Source organism: Salminus brasiliensis, chromosome 16 (assembly GCF_030463535.1).
Source record: "Salminus brasiliensis chromosome 16, fSalBra1.hap2, whole genome shotgun sequence".
Classification (NCBI taxonomy): Eukaryota; Metazoa; Chordata; class Actinopteri; order Characiformes; family Bryconidae; genus Salminus; species Salminus brasiliensis.
The window spans coordinates 27,466,642-27,489,687 of record NC_132893.1 but is presented as its reverse complement, the minus strand read 5'-3'; the positions used below and the strand labels follow the sequence as shown (position 1 = coordinate 27,489,687).

The 23,046-nt window shown below is 40.1% G+C and overlaps 1 protein-coding gene across 6 annotated transcripts in view; it reads right to left on the bottom strand.

Annotated features, from left to right (window-relative positions):
* Positions 1-7,640: 7,640 nt before the first annotated feature.
* Positions 7,641-23,046, bottom strand: part of syk (spleen tyrosine kinase) — an 85,766-nt gene continuing 70,360 nt past the window's right edge. For 3 of the 6 annotated variants that reach the window (XM_072659666.1, XM_072659667.1, XM_072659665.1), the window contains 11 exons: positions 22,510-22,648; positions 22,200-22,272; positions 21,546-21,583; positions 19,860-19,922; positions 17,863-17,944; positions 16,935-17,091; positions 15,597-15,806; positions 14,171-14,357; positions 12,362-12,502; positions 11,230-11,342; positions 7,641-10,845 (listed from right to left, as the gene is read on the bottom strand). In XM_072659666.1, the coding sequence (XP_072515767.1) occupies positions 10,773-10,845; positions 11,230-11,342; positions 12,362-12,502; positions 14,171-14,357; positions 15,597-15,806; positions 16,935-17,091; positions 17,863-17,944; positions 19,860-19,922; positions 21,546-21,583; positions 22,200-22,272; positions 22,510-22,648 (1,276 nt within the window). In that variant the 3' untranslated portion in view covers positions 7,641-10,772. Of the gene's footprint in view, positions 10,846-11,229; positions 11,343-12,361; positions 12,503-14,170; positions 14,358-15,596; positions 15,807-16,934; positions 17,092-17,862; positions 17,945-18,896; positions 18,987-19,859; positions 19,923-21,545; positions 21,584-22,199; positions 22,273-22,509; positions 22,649-23,046 lie in introns of those variants that run through there. The other 3 variants (XM_072659668.1, XM_072659671.1, XM_072659669.1) reach the window with 3 other exon arrangements.

Sequence of the window (23,046 nt, the reverse complement as noted above, 5' to 3'; positions counted from 1 at the left end):
CACAGCCACAGTAAGTGAGATAATGTTTAACTAGTGATAACACTGATCTATGGCTAACACCATGATTAGCTTCACAACAAAGATAAGAATAATCTTCATCATAGTAAACCTCCTGATATCAATATTTCTGTTGTCTTCTCAGAGTGTTTATCACTAGTCTGGCTTCTTAGTCTCTGAAAGCCCCGTTTTAACCATCACTGGCGTGGCCATTATTCTTTTGAAATCCACTTGCACAGCACCCATTTCATAACCAAACCCACTAATGAGATCCAGCCTAAGGGGAGAAGATGTAGTAATACGTGCTGTAGGCTACTTCCTTTCATATTTTAGCGCAACACTTGTGGTTGTGTTTGTTTAGTTAACTTTGGGGTGTTGCATAAGTGTTATAGCAGTGTAACATAATGTTACGGGGTGGAATGGAGAGAGAGAGAGAGAGAGAGAGAGAGAGAGAGAGAGAGAGAGAGAGAGAGAGAGAGAGAGAGAGAGAGAGAGAGAGAGAGAGAGAGAGAGAGAGAGAGAGAGAGAGAGAGAGAGAGAGAGAGAGAGAGAGAGAGAGAGAGAGAGAGAGAGAGAGAGAGAGAGAGAGAGAGAGAGAGAGAGAGAGCAATCTATCTATCCACATAACAAACTGGTGAATCATCTGTGAGGGTCTGGCTGTGTCCACAATCATTTCCTGTCTAATGAGCTACAGAGTGGAACACCTCAGCCTTGTAACCGTCTGTGAAACCAGCCATGTACACAAGGTTCTGACTAGGAATGTGTGTGTTGAAAGGCACAACAACCTCCAAGAAAAAAAACTGTGGAAGAATTTAGTATTTTTTTTAATGTTTTCTTGGTTTGAGAAGAACCTGAGCTTCTTTTCCAGCCTCAGAAATTTGATCTGGACCACCAGAAATGATCTTCAGAAGAGATGGACGAAAGATATACTGTGGTCATCCTGTGTTCTCACTGAACAGCAACAGAACAGTGTTCCTAGAGACTCAACAGAAGACCAACTGGTGTGAAAATTAATCTGTGCTTCTTGGGCGCCCCCTTGTGCTATAAACAAGCAATAGCAGTTAAAATGGGGAAGGACTACTGTGAACTCTGGGATGGGACACACTCAAAAGTTGTGCTTGTGCATCCTTGGTCAAAATGTCTATTAATAATTATATGAACAGAGAACAGGTACGTGAGTGACTATGACTATGATCTTCTCTATCTGAGAAGATGAAGATGTCAAGGTGTAAATTTAAAGATGAAACATTATTTTCAAAATTTTTAAGTAAAAAAAAGAGCCATGTGCAAAGGTTTGGGCACCCCAAGAGATTTGAGCTCTCAGAACTTTTACAAAGGTCAAAAAAGGACATTCATCAGCTGGTTAGGGCAAAGGCTAGTTCACAGTAGTCGTTATGAAAGGCTAGACTCCTGTTTAGCCAACAATCAGCAGCCATGTGCTCCTCTAAGTAGCTGCCGAGTTCTGAAAATGAAAATAACGGATGCTCACAAAGTAAGAGGGAACTATAAGACACAGTGTACAGGTGTCGTTTACACTGCCAGGTAGAGATTAGGACTAGTACTGGACTACAGAGCAGTCTGAATGGAGGTTCTCCATTGAAAAAAATACATAGTCCAAGTTATAGGATTAATCCCAACTGGCCTCATCCCATCTCTCCTCCAGAGTCTGAAATATGTGGGCCGAGATCCAGAACATTAGCCGCATTATTTCAGTACGCCCTCCTGCAGGGGCTGTAATGAACACTTTTGGTAGAAAGGCCCAAACAAAGAAAGCATGCTCCAGCTCAGGCCTAAACATTCATACTGACTGGAAGTTTTAACATTGGTATCATTGATTATTGCAACCTTGACAATAAATGATCAATCTTGGAAGCTTTAAAATTCACTAACAACTGAATGAAATCTACTTGGATCTTCCGGATCTCCTTGAATCTTCTGAATTTCCAGGCTCCTTCACTGGAAACCTTTCAGCCTTTTCAGATCTCAATCAAAGTGTGCAAACATCTAAATCAAACCTGTTGTAGATTGCTGAAGCTAACCATTTGTGTGTTTCTGTCTGTTAAAAGGTTAAATCCTGGCCTTTATGATGGCCACCATGCTCTTATTTATGCTGTACGTCTACAAAGAAGGTGCGTAGTCCACGGGTGAGACCAGAGCGATGCTTAGCCCTCTGATGTCAGCATCTTCTAATCCCAGAAGACACACATGCACTCTGCGGGATTTACTAGGTTTGGAATTGGAATTGGTGTTAGAAGTAGCTTAAGGTGAGCTTTTTAAGTACACGTAGGCAGCACTTGTGCGTAGAACAGGCCTTTGGCCTCTCCTGTCTGCAGTAAAGCAGTGCTATCCTCTTTCAGCATGAGCCATAGCTCGTGTGGCTCCACCGCAGGCCAACCACATAGGGCCCAGGGAAGACTCTATAGACTTCCATTGGATATCCGGTGGTTTGAACTGGCAGCTGCTGCCGTGCATAATAAATTAAACATTCAACCACACACTTTAGCGCCTCACCTCTTACTGTTAGATAACATAGTGGCTCACATTAGTTCATTTTAAGAGGAGCTCATTTTGATGTCAGGTGCATGTTTGTGTTTGCTCATGATCAGCTCTGCACCTTCTAACACACATCTAATATATGTTTAAATACACAAATAAGCCTGCTGTGTCATAAATGCAATGCTTAGCGTTAGCTTTCCTTCTAGTTTTATATAGTTCACAGTTCATATTGAAAGCCCATATGGAAATGTGACTTCAAATATATGACATATGTATATTAGACCATATTAGAATATATAGAATTCTCTTATTATCAACAAATATGTGACATATATGTAATTTTATTTGAAACTGCCCATCATCAAACAATGCTGTATATGATATGTGTAATACAGACATTTAAAAATATATGATAAAGGTATCATATATGTTCTGTAATTGATATTAATGTATATGTTTGTGTACATATATATGCCCAAGCCTTTACTGTATACATTATATGGACAAAAGTATTTGGACACCTGCTCATTCAATGTTTCTTCTGAAATCAAGGGCATTTAAAAAAATCATCCTGCCTCTGTTGGAGTAACTCTCTCTACTGTCCAGGGAAGGCCTTCTACAAGATATTAGAGCATTGCTGTGAGGATTTGTTTGTGTTCAGTGACAAAAGTATCTGGATGTTGGATGATTACCAATCCACCTAACCCCCAACTTCCCAACTCATCCCAAAATTTTGGACGGAGCACCATCTGTCATTCCAGAGAATACAGATCCAATGCTCCACAGCTTAATGCTGGAGGGCTTTGTTTTTAACCATCTAGCCCACACCTGGCATTAGGCATGGTGCCAATGGGTTCATGTTTATCTGCTCTAGAGAGTCCTATTTTACTCGCAATACTTTTCTACTGGGACTAGACAAGCTGTGCATTTGCACATCTGTGTCAGCAATAGGTGCACATTAGCTGATATAGTAGCTTTACAAACATTTGGACATACAGCTTACGTACATATATGGCCATATATCAGATTACTATATGGCTGTTATGTAAATGACTGTACCTGGAGCCACGACATAAACAAATCAGGCCACAAAATGGAAATATGGTATAAGACCATAGCTTGGAAACCCCTTAAGATGTGAATTCGGGCCTGCACATCAATTCCTCACCCTCATATCTCAATACTTTATATATTAGTTAGCATAGTAGTTGCTGAGTTATTCATAGTAGTTATTTACGTCTCACTTAAACCTAAACTAGCCACAGTTTATACCCCTGTTTTCTCTTGTATAAGACTAAGAATGGGTGTTCTTCCATTTTTATCCATTTATTAACACCAGGAGGAATAAAATAATAAATATAATATAAAGAATGTACTTAGTAGTTAATAATAGTTAAAAATAAAAGTAACAATATTAATGACTAAATATTAAGCCTACAACTCTTAGGGTTCAATGAGTCACTGGTAGTACATCAGTGAGCATTCAAGCCCATACACAACCATACACCTAACTCCAAACCTCTGTAAGGGGTATGCAGTAAGCCTGAAGGGGTTAACCTGAACCTTAATGCTGTGTTGCAGCTAACCTGCCTGAGTTTAAGGGCAACGGTTATAGCACCTGCCTCAGTCCCACCGTTCTCTTCCCTTCGAACCGAAATCCCCTCAGGCCCTGTCAGGCACGGAACAGGTGACATCCATCCGACCCCATCCTGACCAACCCCCCCCGCTCCTCCCACCTCCCCCAGTCCACCGCAAAAGCCCAGCCTCAACAGAAATAGGCTCTGGTTTACTGGTCAGATCCTGGTCTGGCTGCTGCTGGGCTTCCGAAGGGCGCTATCAGCCGGCTGCAGGCAGCCTGGCCTGAGCCAGTGTGTGCAAGGGCCCTGCTGCAGGCCTGTGCTGTGGCTTCAGCCTCAGGCAAACGCTCGCCTCACTGTGGGTGACCTGCTTCCGGCAGATGTCCCAGATGCTACTAGGGCCGAGAGGATCCCACCACAGAAGGAGGGAGGAGGTGTGTATGTGTGTGTGTGAGTATGCATGTGTGCATGATGGGGAGTGGTGGTGGTGGGGGGGTGAGTGAGGGGGGGGGTTGCGTAAAAAGAGATGCTTTTCTCCTGCGCTGATGTGCGGGGCCGACTTGCTTCCGTTTGGTCTCGTGGGAGACTTCCAGTAAGAGCAGATGTGCGACAGAGAGAGCTTTTTTTCTTCTTTTCTCTGTTTCTTTCTCGCGCTCCTCTCTAACGGATTTTGTTTGTTTGCTAAAAATGCTCTTTATAGGGGCCCGTCCCACCATTTTGAGGGGTGAAGGCCTAGTGGTGTGGGTTCACAGTTTAGAGTGAAAGATTGTTGGAGCGGTTGGAGTGAATGGGTGACTGCCTGAGTACATCATTTATTCATATCTACACCAAAAGTATGTCATAAAACGATTACCTTATATTTGCTTTATTGTCAGTTAAGCCCTTTCATGCTGCAGTTCCCACCTTTTACCTGTAGGCTTTTAGGCCACAACGACCACCACTAACCCCTTAAATCCTATACATTGGCCCACAGTTTAATTTAAAACCATCAAAATGACAGTAACTGTATTAAGTTATATATATATATATACATTATTTAATTAGAAACTTGATTAACAACATTTTTATTGTTGTTAATTATATAGTTGCTGTCACGAAAAAACCTTGCATCTGAATTTTTGCTGTTTTTCACATTTTGATGATTTTGATGTCTGGCAGTTCTTTATCTCGAAATTTCATGATGTACTGACCAATAGAAATGCTCCATCTTTGTGTGGCTGCGACTATAAGTAACCAAACTATGATAGCAACAGAAAATGTAATAATGGCAACGATTGTTCAGCATTTTTTATAAATCATTGGATGAACATATATGAAATGTCTAAGTTATGTGCTTCTGAGAGTAAGAAACTATAATCAAGCCTACACACAAGTACTTGGGGTTTAAAGGGTTAATAACTAAATAATAAACCCGGAGTACAAAAGATTTAAAGTCCACCAAGGCCACACTCGCAAGCCTATGTTTAGTTCACAGCATTCACTGTGAATGTGGCCCAGCTGCCCTGATTTCACTACGAAAGGCTTCACACCATGCCTGGGAAGACCCCTGCTAACTCGAAAGGCCCCAGACATCAGACGTAGTCCTACTCCTCTCACCTCAGGCTTCATTCACCCAACAAATTATGCAACAATCAATTGCACCTGACCAAGCTGGGCCTCGGTGTGACCTATCTGACCCATCTCCGTATCAATGGCTCGCTTCTTGTGACCAATACCTCCTTTCCTGCACTTCAGCCAGCCCCGGAAACACAGAGCAATTACACTCGAAGACTCCAGAAAACCGCACGCATCTTTTTACACACGTGTGTCTTTCCTCTCAAATCCGATACACAACTTTAAAAAAAGTCCCCATGAAACTGTGTGTGTGTGTGTATGTGTGTGTGAGGTCCTTGAAGCTAGAGGTTAGAGATTGTGTGAGGCCGGAAGCCTGTGGTTCTGTCCTGTACTGCTCTAGCATTACCACTGCACTGCAGTGTCGTGTGTATGTGATAGTGTGTGTGTGGGCGTGTGGGTGTACAATACCCTGACCTGACACTTTGTAGAGAAGCTATCATGTGCTCATATGTAATGTGCTATGGTGATATTTGGACTATGGAGGCTACTGGATTCCAATGAGTCTTTACAGGTGTTTACAAGCAGGAGGTAGCCATAAAGCCCCACAGTACTGGGCTGTGGAGCAGTGGAACCGAGTTCTCTGAAATACTAATCATCCGATATCAACACCTGACCTCGATAATGAGCTTGTGGCTGAATGCAATCAAATCCGTACTGCAATCATCACAGCAAACATCCTGACATATATAGTGAAAAGTACAAAGCGTAAATAAAATAATTTGGCAAAATGGGCAAAAGTACAACCACAGGCCTTAGTTTTCACCACGGCCCCCATGTATGACATTATAGACCCTCCTCCAATTTGTGATTCTGCTCATCAGTTAATGATCAAACACTGTAAAAAAATATAAAGGGTCAATTTAATCTCTACCTTCAGCATCTCAGTCTGGTCAACATTACATGTTTAGTTGAGCCTCCAGCAAAAACTGATTCAAAACCGTTTAAGATGTTTAGCTTGTGGCTCCGCCCCCTCTATCTGTTTAGTATTCATTCCCATCTGCAGGTTAGAACGCCCCTCTCAAACGACGTGTCTGACAATGGAGCACTAAGCCCTTGGTGGGATTTGAACTAATGATCTCCTCACACTTTATGAGCAGCAGTTAGACCGTAGAGCCGGTTAAGAGCAGTGAAAATTTGACTACATAAAACCCGAGCTCTGAGTAAATTTACCTTTCTGTAAATCTGAAATGTAGATGGCCTCTCAGCTCTAGAATAGAGCAACTGTCTAACTGCCTGCTTGTCAAGAGACAGAACAGCATAGGTTCCAACCCCACCAACACCATAGCCCTTCATGTTCAGGAGAATGAGAATAGGAATGTGATAGAGAGATTTCTAACCTGCAGATAAGAATAAGCAGTAAAAACATTGAGGGGGAGGAGCCACAGACTAATCAATTTCAGCTGCAGAACATTAACTGATGTTTTTGTGGTTATACTGATATGCAGAAGTAAAAAATGTGAGTGAGGAGAATATTGACTAAACTAAGTTATAGTTATAAACAATAGTTTATTAAAAGCAAACATACGTCAATAAACCCAGTGCTTGGCTGTCTGTGGGTTAAATAAAGCATCTAATTATTGGAAACTGCTGGATTAAGATGTTGGTGATCTTAGTACCTGCACCACACCCTGTACGCACTCCTCACTGAAGTGAATCACTGCTGACATCTAGTGGCCAAACTGAAAACTGCACCACATCAGTGGTCCCCAACCCTCCTCCTTGGGATCTACCTTCCTGCAGGCTTCAGCTCCAACCCAACTCTAATACACCCCATTCAGCCAATCAATGACTTGTGAGGGCAGTAATTAGTGGAATCCAATGTCAGCAGGAAAGTGGCTCGTCAGCAGCAGGGTTGGAGACCACTGAGCTACTGAAACTAATGAGCTCATGGCTTATATCTGTGCACTGTTGTTTCATCAGGAGGGCTCTTCACAGAAATAACCACAGAATCAAACAATGGTTTAAAATCCTTCTTTTATTTATTCATTCAATGAACAGCTGGAAAGAGCTGCATGTACACAGGCCAACAAAACGCGTCACAAGTTTGCAGTCAAATTCTGTTGTACAAGAGCGTGGAAGACCAGAGAAGGTGTGCAAAGAGAACAGCAGCAGGAACAGCTGGTAAAAAGAAGAGAAGGATTCCAGAGTAGTTCTGTTTAATTCGCCACAATTTCATTGCACTTTATAAAAGGGGAGGGGCTTAAACTGAGATTCTAAACGTATAAAGAAACGCTGACCACAGAATGACCAGAGCATCCCAAACACAGATTTCCAACTTTACTAATAAAAAAGATCAGACAGTAATGAAAAATGAAAACCTGTATCGTGTAATGCTTGTATTGTAGCTTAAATTGACTGCAGGAACATACACCAACCAGCCATAACATTAAAACCACTCACATGTGACATGAACAACATCAATGGAAATCCAATGGCACTTGTCAAGATGTGGGATATGCATATTAGGCAGCAGGTAATTGTTAGAAGGAGGGAAAATGGACGAGAGTAAGAATCTCAGCTACTCTGACAAGCACCAAACTGTGATGACTAGACGACTGGGTCAGAATATCTCCAAAACATCAGGCAGGTCTTGTGGGTTTTTCTGGTATACAGTGGTCAGTAGCTACCAAGAGCGCTCTAAGGAAGAACAACTGATGAACCGGATGCCCAATGCTCATTAAAGTGAGGTACAGAAGCCCCACCTGACAAATTACAGGACTTACAGGATCTGCTGCTAACGTCTTGGTGCCAGATACCACAGGACACCTTCAGAAGTCATGTCTGGAGTTCATGCCTTGACAGGTTAGAGCTGTTTATTTCAGGCCCGATAGGGTTCCATAATATTAGGAAGGAGGTTTTAATGTTGTGGCTGATCAGTGTGAGCAGGGCTTGTGGGGAAACAAGCAGAGGTGGGTATTAACTGTTGTTTGTCTGAGGTGGAAAATACTTGAGTATTTATTCTTTCTTTCGTATTTGGTAACATTTTATTCTGATGGTCACCTGTACATAGTAAGATGATCAGCTTACTTTTAGCTGACGCCTACATGTCTGTTAAATACAACACAACTGTAACAGAGTCTATTCAATCTAATCTGGTCCTAAACCCAATCCTAAAGCTTACCTGGTTGAGAACTGGCATAATTTGAGCATCTGCAGATAATCTTTAGGAGACATAATAAAATCAGACATTTGGAGGACTTGTTCAAACCAGAAAGATTTAAGATTTTACATTGTCATTTAACACATATACTTTTTAGTTCCATACTTCTACTTTTAGTTTTTTTACATGTGCACTTTCACTTCAGTATAAGTTCTCTGTACTTTGTCCATTTACTCAGCTCAACGTATTCTAGTAAGATTGTGAAGTCTTTTTTATTATTATTATTTGTTTGGTGAATTTTCCCTCTTTCCTAATTGTGCACTGCCAATTAACCCCCCGATTCACAACTCTCCCCTAGCACTAGCAATGCTCCTGACATTAGGAGGGTAATGTCTCCTTTGATACATGTTAAGACAGCCACTGCATCTTATTGAACTGACGCCGATGCGGCATCGCCAACCTGCCGGCACGCTTGGAGAAAAGCATCAGGTCCTCAGCTCTCCCGCACCCTGTGTAAATTGTATATGAGGAAAATAATAAACTTTTATATATACTTTTAGCATCTATTTATTTCATTTTGTTTAGAATTTCCTCATTGATATAATTTTAGATCAAAACAGGCTTCAGTTTATATACTGGTAGACTTTGGGTGGTTTAGGAAATTATACATTGCTTAAGAGTGATGAGGAGAGAGAGCACCATCTACCCACCCAGAGAGAACATGGCCAATTGTGCTCTCTCTGACTCCGGCTGCTGATGGCAAAGAATTTAAACTCGAGACCCCCAGACCATAGTAGTAGTGCATTAGACCGCTGAGCCACTCTGAGCACTCCTGAGTGTTTTAAATAATACTTTCACTTCTAATCAGGTATACACTGTATATGAGGAAATGCTTTACTTTTTACAAAACAAAATCTACTTACTAATGAATTTGGTCTTTTATTTCATTCTGATTAGCTGGTGAGAACATCTGGTGTACTTTGCTCATTCATAGAATTTTAGTTTAGATCAAAACAGAGAAGCTCCAAATATGCTTCAGTTTATATACTGGTTATTTAGGAAATTATACATTGCTTAAGAGAGCACCAGCTACACACCCAGAGAGAACATGGCCAATAGTGCTCTCTCAGACTCAGACTCTGGGTGATCCAGGGAATTCTAAAAGTCACTTGGGACTTTAATAGTCTTCATACTTTTGCATTTTTAAGCTGCTGACATTTTATTTGACACTGTTGTTACTTCAGTGTGGGTTCAGGCTATTCTGCGCTCCTGTGGAAACCAGTCGCTCTGCGCTCACAGTATGTTTGAACTGCCATTCGTCTCAGCAGTCATTAGCATTCTACACCAGGCTCTGACTATGAATATCAATGTTTCGTTGATGAATGTGTTACATGATGAATAATGCAGAACTCTTCAAATAAAGCACTGCTAATTATATGCTGAAAATACTGTGGCAATGTGTTCAAAATACAATAAAAAAACATCCTCACTGGCTGTGCTGCTGGTGTCCTTTCACACTGCTGTTGCTTTCACAACCGAAATGCATTCTCCAAAACTGGCACAGCCTCCAGCTTTCGTTATTTTCCTTTCGCACCGCACAGCTGTGATTTCAGCTCAAGTTCAAAACCCATTCCTCTGTTAGACTGCATCGTATTGCTAAGCTGAAGATCAGTATAAATGTAGAAAAATGATACAACAGAAGCTGATATTACAAACAGCGTATTGCTTTAGGAAAACTGGCAAGATAAGCAGTTGCTGATCATAACTTTGGCTTGAGGTGTTGAACGAAAACATCTCTGCAGAAGCTCTCAGTTAAATAATGAGACAAATGTTCAGTCTTTCAAGTTCCATTCTTGTTTTGTTCTCTGTCTGACTCTTGAAGCATAATTATGTTAGAAATTAATGTTAGAAAAAGTGGGCCTAAAATCTGAAACGATTTATATTCCATGTACAAACAAATGCAGGTCGTCTTCCAGCATGTGCGCTGATCAGTGAGAAATATCGTAATAATACTGTCTCAGTCTGGGCTCAACCACAGCAAAGCCAGGCCTCTCGTCCACCCTGGACAGAAGACACAAGACACTTAGTAATGATAGTATGACATCACATGACAAGCTAATTAAAAATATGTTTGCACTTCAATATAGAGGTACATTATAATGTCCTTGTAAAGCTTTTATTGCCCCTTCTTCTTAACAAGCCTCTAGTTGGTTATGCTGGCTGATAATTACTTCACTATTAACCAGTAACTGAACTGAGTGACTAAGGCATTTATCAGAGCACATCTGTGTATTGTGGTGCACAAGACCGCTCTCAAGATTGTGTCTGCCTCTGCCAGACCAGAGTGTGATTCCCTGGCCAAGCTAAGAGCCCTTTGACAAGACTCCTAATGCTATGCTTGCCTGTTATCTGCTATCTGTCGGTAAGGTCAGACCATTCACTCACTTGTATGTCCAGCATTTCTTCATGAGTTCAAACATCTCGGGTGGACAGTTGGCTGGGGCAGTCATTCTCTCCCCACTTTCAATCATCTGGATCACCTCATTTCCCTTCATTCCCTGAACAGCAAAGGCAAAAAGGCACTTTACTCACCTAGTAGCTTATGGTGGAATTCAAGAGGCATCTATTATTCACTGTGTTCTTTGCTGTACCATGCTTGATATAAGGGCTAAACAATATGGATAACATGCCAGTATAGTGATAATACTGTTAGATGTAACACTTTACTGTACATCCTGTACATTTGCACTCCTGGATACTATTGACACTCTACTTAAATATCAATATATGCACACGTTTCATCAGTATTGTCATTTATCTGCTGATACCCACTCCTCTTGCACATTCATCATTCTTTATTCTTTATTCCTTATAACTGCACTCTGGTTAGGTTTCAAATGCATACTTTTTTTTACATTTATTTATTGTATTACTGTGCCGTATTATTGTATTAATGTGCTGTGTTACTGTTACTGGCTGCTAAATATCCTTCAGGATTAATAAAGTATCCATCCATCCATCCATCCATCCATGCATTCATCCAACCAACCGACGACTGTCGGGCCATTTAACTGATAGAAAAATGCATTTGTGAATCTATAAGGAGACACATGTAAAGACCAGCCTGTATTGCTTTGACGTAACAAAGAAGTGGGAGTAGATTTTGGGATCAGCTTCATCAGTTTTCACCCATAATTCTGAAATTCTGCAATTGAAATTGGCATCAACTCTAAAATCTGGAATCAATCAGCCCTTCAATGACAACTAACAGTATGAAAATTCCAATGTCAAATAGGTTTGTCAGGATTTTCACTAAATTAAACAAATGATCCACCATGGATATGTGGAACTGAGTCAGTGGGATCTATGACCTGATTTTAAAGGACAAATCATGCCTAGTCAAATCTCTGTGGTTACTTGACTCACTAGAAGAATATGTCCAGTAACTGAAATATCCTTCCCGTTCCCAAAACCACATGATTAACTCACATAATGGCCTCGGCTATGCCTGCCTAGTCATTATTCTCTTCAATTAAAAATCAATGCTGGTATGCATGTAAAAAGTTGTGCCACATACCTTGTATGGTTTCTGCCCATATGAGTAAGCCTCCCACATCAGAACCCCGAAGCTCCACACATCACTCTTACAGGAGAACTTGAAAAAGTTCATGCATTCTGGAGCGTACCACTTCACAGGCCACTTTCCGGCGCCATGGGACTGCATGAGACAGGACAAACAGCAGTGGTCATTGCTTTGTTCAGCAGCTTCTTAAACTCCTCCTCATCTAGAGTACAGTCCTCATCCACAGTAGAGTTTCCCTTTTTTTAAACACCTTTAAGTCATAAGGAATCTGTCAATAATTTCACAAGCTTTTAGCAGGAAAAATAATCATTCTCCAGACCCATCAATTGTTTATCAGTTTATCAGGTTTAGTTGATCAGTTCTGCATTACTGAATTACTAAACTATTTTCCCCTTCAGGTTTACTTACAATGTTTTTGTGATTTGTGTTAGACACATATGGACACACACACTAGTGATCAAACACACACAGTGGTAGTGAGCACACAAGCCTGGAGTGGTGGGCAGCCATCACTGTGGCACCCAGGAAGCAAAGAGGGTGATAGGCCTTGCTTGAGGGCCCAACAGTGACAGCATGCCAAGCCCAAGTATCAAACCCACCAAACCCAAACCCTGTCATCAATAGCCCAGTGCTCTAACCACTGAGCCACCACTGCCCAGAGCTGGACAACGAGCCCCAAAATGTTACGTGACAGTCTTGACTTGATACTTTTGCACTTCCAAAATGTAAACATACCCTGCCCACTAGCAGAAGCCCTAGTCAAAGCTGGCGAAACGTGATGGCGACTTCAGAAGAATATGGTGTTATTAATACTGGAAAGCAGCTCATCACCTACAGACTTTGCTAGTTATGGAAATACTGGTTGCCACGTGAACCAAACCTCGTTGTCATGGGTTTTTCTATGCCAGAATCCACATATGAAAAGCTCAGCACACAACAAAGTGAAAGTCATAGAGGGGATTTGAGGAGATCTCTCTCTAAACAAACCAGACTCAAAACCTCAGCAGAACCAAATTGGAGCTAAACACACATCAGAAGGGAAAGCATCGGGTTATTTTACCATAAGCCAAACCCTGGGAAGCGAGTGGGGGCAAGGCTAAAAGCTACCTGGCACTAAAAGAAAACAATGAGAGAACAGAAATGCTACCTGGAAATACTTAAAGCGAACAATTACAGTGTTTTCTTCAGTGTTTAAACTTTAAAATGTTATAAATATGTGGGTTTTGTGAGCAGTCACTGTGCTGTAAAACTGTCAATACAAGCAGATCTTGTTGTTCTTCTTCCTTCATGAGTCCTCTGTAAACATAAAATCAGCATTTTTTTATTCTGAGGCAAAATAACAAAATTGTACAAAGATATCTAAGATTTTTTCATCAACACAATAAAATACTTATGTTAGGGTGCACTGTGGGACTGTTGTAGTGCACTGTGGGATTGTTACGGAGCACTGTGGGAGTGTTGTAGTGCTCCACAGATTCTGCACTATGTTTTCAGATACCACCACAAAATGGCAGACCCCAAAGTAGTGTACTAGATAGAGAAGAGGGCTGTCGGACACAGCTTAGGTCTTCTTTCCCTGCCAGGACAAGATCACCAGACTATATCAACCCTTAGAAAGGACTCCTAATGTTACAAAACCATGATAATTCATAACATGCAGCTGTTGCAGCTTAGTTTCCATACATAGACTGGATAGACTGGGTGAAAATGATAAAACCTATGACACAGGTTCCAAAATGTTCTCCACAGACCACAGTTTAGACCAATCCAACTCCAGCAAACCTATTCTGGCGTGAGACTTACACTGTAAACTTTGTCCTCCCCAAGTGCTTTGGACAGCCCGAAGTCGCTGATCTTGGCGTAGTGCTGGGTGACTAGAAGAACGTTCCTGGCTGCCAGATCTCTGTGAACAAAGTTGCTTTCCTCCAGGTACTTCATCCCCATAGACACTTGGTGCACGAGCTCTGTGATGTTTTTCGAGGAGACGTGTCTACATCAAAAACAAGCAAAATCACTCCAGTGCTTCTTTGTTTTACTTATGTATGTATATAAATGGTCCACAATGAATGACTACATAAATGATGTATTGTTGAGATGCTTGCCAAGCAAATAAATGAACAATAATAAAGTAGGCCTAGTTACTGAAAATCATATCACTTTGTAGATGCGTTGTAGTTGCTCACCTGACATTTAGCTGAAAAGCGTTCAACTGAATATGTTTTAAATGCAGTTGATCTTTGCTGATGTTGAATGTAAGTAACTGTATATTGAATGGTACCCTACACCTAACCTTAACCTTTAGGGTTAGATTTAAGGTTTAGGTTATTTAACTTATTCAGTTGAATGTTAGCTGAATGTCAGCTGAGCATCTATGAGGTATCTATAATGGACCAGCTATAAGTGTACTGACATTATATTTATGTGTAAAAGGTTCATCCTGAAAGCATACAGATTTTGAGCAGTCAGTCTTGTAACGTAGTGTGAAATTATGTTTGTCCATCTGGTGGAATCTTGACCATAATTAGATTATTTAGATTCAAATTAGTTTGGTTCAATTCCCACCCACTAGCTAGGATTCCCCCTATCACCTAATGCTACCAGTGCTGGGATGGTGTAGGCTTTCACCAAGTCACGTGAAGCCAGCCAACCACAAACGGCTGAGAACGCAACATCACTGAATGCTAGATATCCGTCCTGTTACATCAGCTAAAAGATGCCTCGGGAACATCTCGTTGAGTAAACAAGGTGGGAGGGGAGAGTCATCCTAATCACTCTGAGAGAGTCAGGTTCTGGGACTCCTGACCATCTTTGATAGCTACTATTTATGCAGTGGTGGAATATAAACATATCATCCATAACAGTAAAACCACCTGCCTAATATTGTGTAGGTGCATACTGGGAACACCACCACTGGGAAGACCCGGTGCTTCAGAGATGCTCTGACCCAGTCATCTAGCCATCACAATTTGGTCCAAGCTTCAAGAACTGACTGTTCACTTGCTGCCCTATATGTTCCTGACTTTTGAAAATTACCTAAGAATTTAGTGTTAACCATTATTCAAAGTGGTGAATAATTGATAAAATTATATCATTTATAATATTAAAGTATTTCAAGTGGAGTTGAGCCACCCATTTTAAGTAATGCACAACATCAGCGCAGTTTTACACTTTTACCTAGTGCACTTTTTAAATGAAATTAAGTAACAGAAGAGGAAGAGGAGTGCTGTACTTGTTCCTCTGCAGGAATTTGTGCAGCGGGCCCAGCTCAGCCAGCTCCATCACCAGCATCAGGTTCTCAGCCTCACAGATGCCGATCATACGGACAATGTAGGGGTTGTCTAGCTTCTGCATGACCTCAGCCTCACGCAGCATATCCAACTTGACCTCCTCGTTGTTTTCCTCATTCTTCAGGATCTTCACTGCAACCGGTTTCTCTTTTCTACAATACACACACACACATACACAGCTTCAATAGTGGCATCTACATTTAGGCTGGTATGTGACTGGCAGATATGTGACTTTCAGTTACATGTCTGAGACTTTTACGTGTCAAAACAGTGTGTCAAAGCCCGTCAAATAACCACTAACTGGAGAATCAGATATACATCTGATAACTTCAAAGAGCAAAGGATTCCTCACTTCATGCAAAAAAGCAAAAAAACATGCAAGATTGAAACACGTAGAACATGAGAAACACTGAGGCTTAGTTCATAACAGGGGGGCCTGAAGTCTCCTGTGGTTGGTTTATTGTGGTGTAGATAAAATACTGCATTTCCATAGATGTACAGATGCTCATGATGTTAACGAGATTACAATGTTTGCTTGGTTGCCTTTTCCGTTTTGGTTTTTGCACCTGCACATTTGCACATTAATTTAGGTGTCATGTAGTATTATCAGTTTATAAAATCAGTATTATTATTCAATTTTTATAATCTGTATTATTATTCAATTTTTAAATGAAATTAAGTAACGGAAGAGGGAAGAGGAGTGCTGTACTTGTTTCTCTGCAGGAATTTGTGCAGCGGGCCCAGCTCAGCCAGCTCCATTACCAGCATCAGGTTCTCAGCATTTATTATCAGTATTTTTGTCAAAAAAGTATCAAATGATCTTTTATACCCTGAATATAAACACCACTTTAATAACCACTTCTAGTTCCATACAGATACTCATCCTTTTCTTGTATCACACAGTAAACTGTGTATTAAAACGTCACACTTTTGATTCTTAAATCTCTATTTCTAGATATTTCTAGATAATAAGTCTAGATCATTTGTATTACTATTTTTATTTCCTGTCTGTACATATATCTAAATCTTTCCCTTTTTCTTTTATCTTTTGGCTTTGCATTTCTTTTATATGACTTTTATATGATGAGATGTTGTCCAAGCATTTCACTGCTAGTTCACTGCGACTGTGTATGTGAAAAATAATGAGCAATAATTGTGCAAAACACTCAAACCACCACTCCACAACACTAGGTGGTGCTGTTCTGCTGTTGCCAAATTGAATATAGCAGCAAATTTGTACAAAGTTTATACAAGTTTCTACATGTGCTTAAGTGACTTACTTCCTCATCTTGTAGATGCCTTTGAGAACTGTACCAAAGTTGCCTGAGCCCAGCTCCCCATCTTCCAGGAACAACTGGCTGCGATCCACAGTGGTGGTGCGCAGTTCATCAGGGTCAGCGTATGGACTCTCGTACACTTCCGTGTCCATAGGCATATCTGTGTGAGCAAGCCAACCATTTCGGCAAGACAGAGAGTAGAAATAAGTAAGAGAAACTGATTGCCTTTTTCATCACTCATGCAACTGGGTCATTCCACCCCTTCCTACGTCATGGCATTCTTAGAAGGAAATCAACTACCAACAAATTTAGTTTTAATCAGGCAAACGTGAAATTTCAGAGCTCTGCTGTTGTAAAGTTTGCTCAGGACAGGATACTTCATGGGTAAATAAAGAAGCAGATGATATTTAGATTTTTAAAAATTATTTATATGCAATTACATTTTAAATGAACCTAAACAGTATAAAGTGTCATTTAGAATTTGTAAATAAAATAAAATAAAAACTAATAAAAATTATAAAGCCATTTTGTATATTTAGAAAAGCCTTGTATGTATCTCCATCTTCATATTTTTTTCACTTTTTAATCATAATTTGAATTTGAATCCATAATGAATGGACCAATAGAAATGCTCCAAAATTAGAAAACTCTCCTGTAAGGTTTTCAATTTGGAAATACAAGGTTTTTGCATGGCAGTAAGTACATGTGACCAAGCTTTTACACAATAAACACTGAACTGAAATTAAAACTTTTTTTAAATTATTATTTGGTAATTCCAATAAATTGTCCAACAATAAGAACTTTCCTTTGTAAAGTTTCCCCTTGGAGAGTTTTTTTTTTGTTTTCACAAAGATGACAATATAATTTTAATAGAAATCCACATCATGAGTAATAACCCTGCAACAAAATAGGTTAAACACTTTCAGCTAACCTGTGCCAGAAGATTTTGGCCTTTCGTAAGGATTGCTAATGCCCCCACTGTTGATTGGCTGGGGACTCAATGAAGGTCTGGGCTGTAAAAACACATGAAAATGATTGCAATAATAGAGATATGCAGTTAAAGACTTTTAACTGAGGACACACCATGTTGATGAAACGACACACAAGCACATCACACCACACACTGTTTCCCAGTCTCCTTCATGGCCTCTTGCGTCAAAAATCTTTGCACCTTTGAAACCAGTCTTTGGCTGTATTTCCTCTGTTATTAAAAAACAGTGCATGGCTTGACCTTGTAGAGTTCTGGTGGAAGACCATGAATGAGAGGAGAATCTTATTCCTTGAATAGATAAAAAAAGCCACAGGATGAATTCATCATGTAAGGTATTAAAAAAAGGAAAGAGCAAATCATATGCAGGCATAGGGGAATGCTGGGCCAGTTGAAATGATTTGTGGTAGCATGATAATGGTACTTCTTTATATATATAAATATGTATAGTACTGAAGTGTCCGACACCGCTCACCTATTGAATTCTACCTGCTGATGAAGTGATTTTTTGTGTTATCTAAACAATTTTGAAATTTCATCTTACAAATTGAAATCTTTCAAGTGACCACTAGGTGGTACCATGATGTCCCTACACTTGTTTCAGCATTAGGAAAAGACCACATTAAGATTAAGAAGTATTACAGACAAATTGGTTTAAAAATACGTGTACAACATACCTGCATCTCCCAAGCTTTCACTTGACCACACTGGTGCCAGGCTATTTGCTGGTGCTATGCAGACACTAACTGCACTAACTGGACCTATTTTAAGTAATTTATCACGATAGAAAGTCTCTTCTATGAGGTTCTGTGAAGTCCCTTGAACATGATTTGAACATTTAAAAGCAGTAAAATTATGCGGGAAATTACAGGGAAATTACACCATTTTGTCAACATTTCTGCATTAATGAATGGTTTGGATGTAAACAACCTCATTCAGAGTGGTCTGGTGCGAAATGCACCATACTAGAGACTTACAGGGTTAGAACTGATCACAGTGGTGGTGAACGGAAGCAGACGTCTGAAGAGTTGAATGCCTCTAAAAGCTCCCTCCTGGAAAGTTATTACACAAACGGTTATAAAATTGTTGCCTCATGCCTCAGAGTTTAGATTAGGAGGATTTGGTGGTACACCTTTTTGGTCCATTCATGCTGGAGGGGAACATGCAGGGTGTTGCATTGCAAAGTAGTCCCCAAAGATAGGGCATGCGTTCAGATTCACCACTGTTTTACCATTATTAACATTTCATATAAAACTTAGAAGACAAATACATGCAGGTTCACTGGTTCACTGTTATGGACAGCAAATAAAATGCCTATATTTGTGATGTGGAAATTGTTGACCAAACTTAATTCCACTCACCGCCATTGTAAAGAAATCTGGGCTTGTAAGCTTGTCTACAATGCATCATTTAATATCAACACCCTCTGAAAAACTTTGTTTACATCTCAAACTTAGTTTCCATTTTAATCTTAATTTTGAATTATGCAGATATTTATGCAGCAAAATAACTGGAATTCCCCTTTAATGTGTAGCGAAACGGAAACTGCAAAGCTCACAGGTTAGCAGGTATGCCTTTACAGGTGGGACAGGAAATTAAAATGAACATTTAGTTCGTAAAACTGTAGCCTGAAGGATTTTAGCACGGGGAAACTGGTGTCAGTTACCAATTACTGCTGATGTGTAACATATATTGCAAAACTGCGAGCTTTACAGTCTCTGAACTGACATTTTGGCACCAAATACGAACAGTGAGACAGTAATGAGAATCTGTGGACGGTGGGCTCATGTCGGACGAGTGGAGATGAAGTGCAGGGGTTGAGTGGAGGAAGAGATGAGAGAGGGTGCAGGCAACCCAGTGGGGGTGAGTTAGCAGCAGTAGTGGATGAGAGCGATACGCTGTAAGTGGGGAGGAGAGGAGGTTTTGGCATGATTATGCACCTTTTTTTGGCCAGGTTTGGGGAAGGAGTAGGATTTGAGCCTGTTGAAAAGTCCTGGAACAAGCTGCCAGAAACCACAATTTTAGAGAGGATAATGTTATTGAGCTGAACCCTAAACTGAAGCACTTTCTAACCCATAGGCACTGCTTCATGCAATGACATTAGTAACAATGTTAATGGTTAAAATCATGCAGTATGTTATTATTTAGTCTATGAGGTACAGGAACATGTAAGTGAACCTTTTGGAATGACCTAGAGTTCTAGTACAATTTGGTCCGATCTTTGCCACAATTACACACAACCACAATCTAACTAAACTAACAGCACCAAAGCTGCTGTTCTGTCCATGTCTTTTACTGAGCACAAGCACTGTGCAGGCTAGAAAAAGTAAGAGAACCTTTGTGTTAATGATTTCTCCCAGAGCTAATTGGTAAAGGGTGTTTTAGTTCAGGATGTGAGCCCACAAAGGAAGTCACTGCTGTCCAAAACAAACACTGTGGCCCATCTCAAGTTTGCCCAAGATCACCTAGATGTTTTAAATGTGGATGAGACAAAACTGGAACTTAACATACACACAATGCAGTGTTTGGTGGAAAAAGAACACTGCACACCAAAACCTCATCCAAACTGTGAAGCAAGGTGGAGGCAGCATCAAGGTTTGGGGCTGCTTTGCTGCCTCAGGGCCAGGTCACCTTACGATATTTGAGGAAACAATTAATTAAAAGATATATCAACATAAGGGCAGCAGTCCATGACCTCAAGCTGAAGTGACGTTGGGTGATGCAACAAGACAATGACCCAAAGGGCACAGATCAACTGAAGAATGGTTTTGGGATGTGGGCTGTGCACACAAGGGATGGCAAAAACTCTGATGAACCAAAGCAGGAAAAATGGTCCAAAATTTCTCTTTAATGGGGTGCAAATTGTCTTTGCAGATACACGAACGATTTGATGGAGACAACCGCTGTTAAAAGGGGATCTACATGTTATTCACAAATTCACTTACTTTTTCTAGTCTGCATTGTGTATGTTTACCCAATGTGCTCAATAAAAGACAAGAACAGAATAACTGCTAGATTGTGTATAGAATTGTGACTTATAGAGATCAGACCACTCTGTATTAGCAGCCCAGGTAAATCTGAAGGGTTCATTTACTGCAACTTTCTTCCAACTGCACCTGTATTTTAACCCTGAAGGTGAACAATAAGGTAATAAGTTCAAAATGTTCTCCTATCAATATTAAATGATACAGAAGCTCAGTTTATTGCTCACAATATATGACCACTGAAGAACATTTGTGTAATGACTCTTGCTAAGATACTACGTTGAATGGACAGGTTTCCTGATATACCAGCTTCTGCCAGTCAGTGTTGTACAACTGTGTCAATATTGTGGTGCAGACAAGAGGGCAAAGTTTATGGAAGTTTTTGTGTACATAAGATAAATCTTTCATATCCGTTCTTTCTAGCATGTAATACCAATTAAGGTATGCATCAGAGATTACAGTGAGTCTGCAACACATTTAATAGTTATCAGTAAATGCCTGTCTGTGTCTATGTGTGTGTCAAAATCAACTAACTGTCGGAGAATATATTGGGAAGTGGTGAATCCTCCATTTAATTACTCTCTCTCACCAACCTTCAATTTGCTACTTCTTTGTTTGATTACAATATAGAGCAGAACTTACCCCTGCCCCTGGATGATTTGAAGGAACCTCAGGTCGGCCTAAGGATGAACATATAAGCAACAGTGTATAACATTAACTTTATGATTTTATATGAACTCTTCATTATTTAATCACAGGATGATTTACCACATTCATCTATCTATCCATCCACCTACCCATTTATTCATCCATCCCTTCTTTCATCCATCCATTCATCAAAGGATCCATCCATCAATCAACTCATTTGCCAAACCAGCCATTCATCCATCCATAATTCATTCATCCACCCATTCATCTATAAACCATCCATTCATTCATCTATTCATCCATTCACCCCACCCATGATCCACTCATACAAACATCTGCCAAACCATATTGGTTCATCCATCCATCTATTTATCCTTTTTTAACTGGGGTATCCCCTCAGCTGCCATACACATCCAGCTATTTATCCGTAATCCATTCCACTAATCTGCCAAACCATCCCCCCACCCACCCATCTATCCATTTATACACACATCTGCCAATCAATAATTGGTTCATCCATCCATTAATTGGTTTAACCATCCAAGCACCCACCCTTCAGTCCATCCATACACACATTCATAGATACATACACTCACTTTCACATTATCCATTCATCCATTCAGTTTAATAGGAAATTAAAATGGCTACCGTCAGGCTTTGGGCAGGCTTCTGTCAGGACTCTCAGCAGGCCATCAGGTTTGTAGGAATAATGTTCCACCAGCTAAAACAGTGTGTGTTGATAAGAAGTGTGTCTCACTGAATTCAGCAGGTTTACCACAACTTGGCTGAAGAGCTAAACCTAAATATTTTCTATATCTTAACTAGTAAAATCTATATATGAATTGTTTAAAACAATATATTTGTAAACTGTAGTATCAGTTTTAGATCTGAGCTCATTTTCAAATGTTAATTTGGTTAAACTTTCTGCATAGTCGCAATATATGTGTATATGAACTACCTGCCAAAGCGTATCAAACTTCTTCCCATCAGGAATGGAGAGCTTGCCAGCTTTGTCTCTGTCGATGCGATAGTGCATGACCTGGTTGTTGTGTAAGAGGCCGAGTGCGAATGAGCCATTGGTGTCCCGCTGGCGGATTCTGTCAGAAGGAGAGAAATGAAATTAGTCACATCGAGAGGACAGAACACAATTTTACAAAATGTGAAAACCTTTCCCGCGCTGTATGCCTTTGATACCAAGACACTGTAGCTGACCACAACATTACAGTCACTATTCTTTCTAAACCACTAGGTGATGCTACAGCAGCATCCTCCAAAATAATCTACAGTACAGTGTGTATGTTAATATTTATGATATATGCACTGTTAAATGTTGTTATATGACTGATTTATTAAGATCAATGGTTAACGACAGATGAAGGACTATATATATATATATATATATATATATATATATATATATATATATATATATATATATATATATATACATACATATATGGACTATATACAACAACTATTAATATATATAAATAGT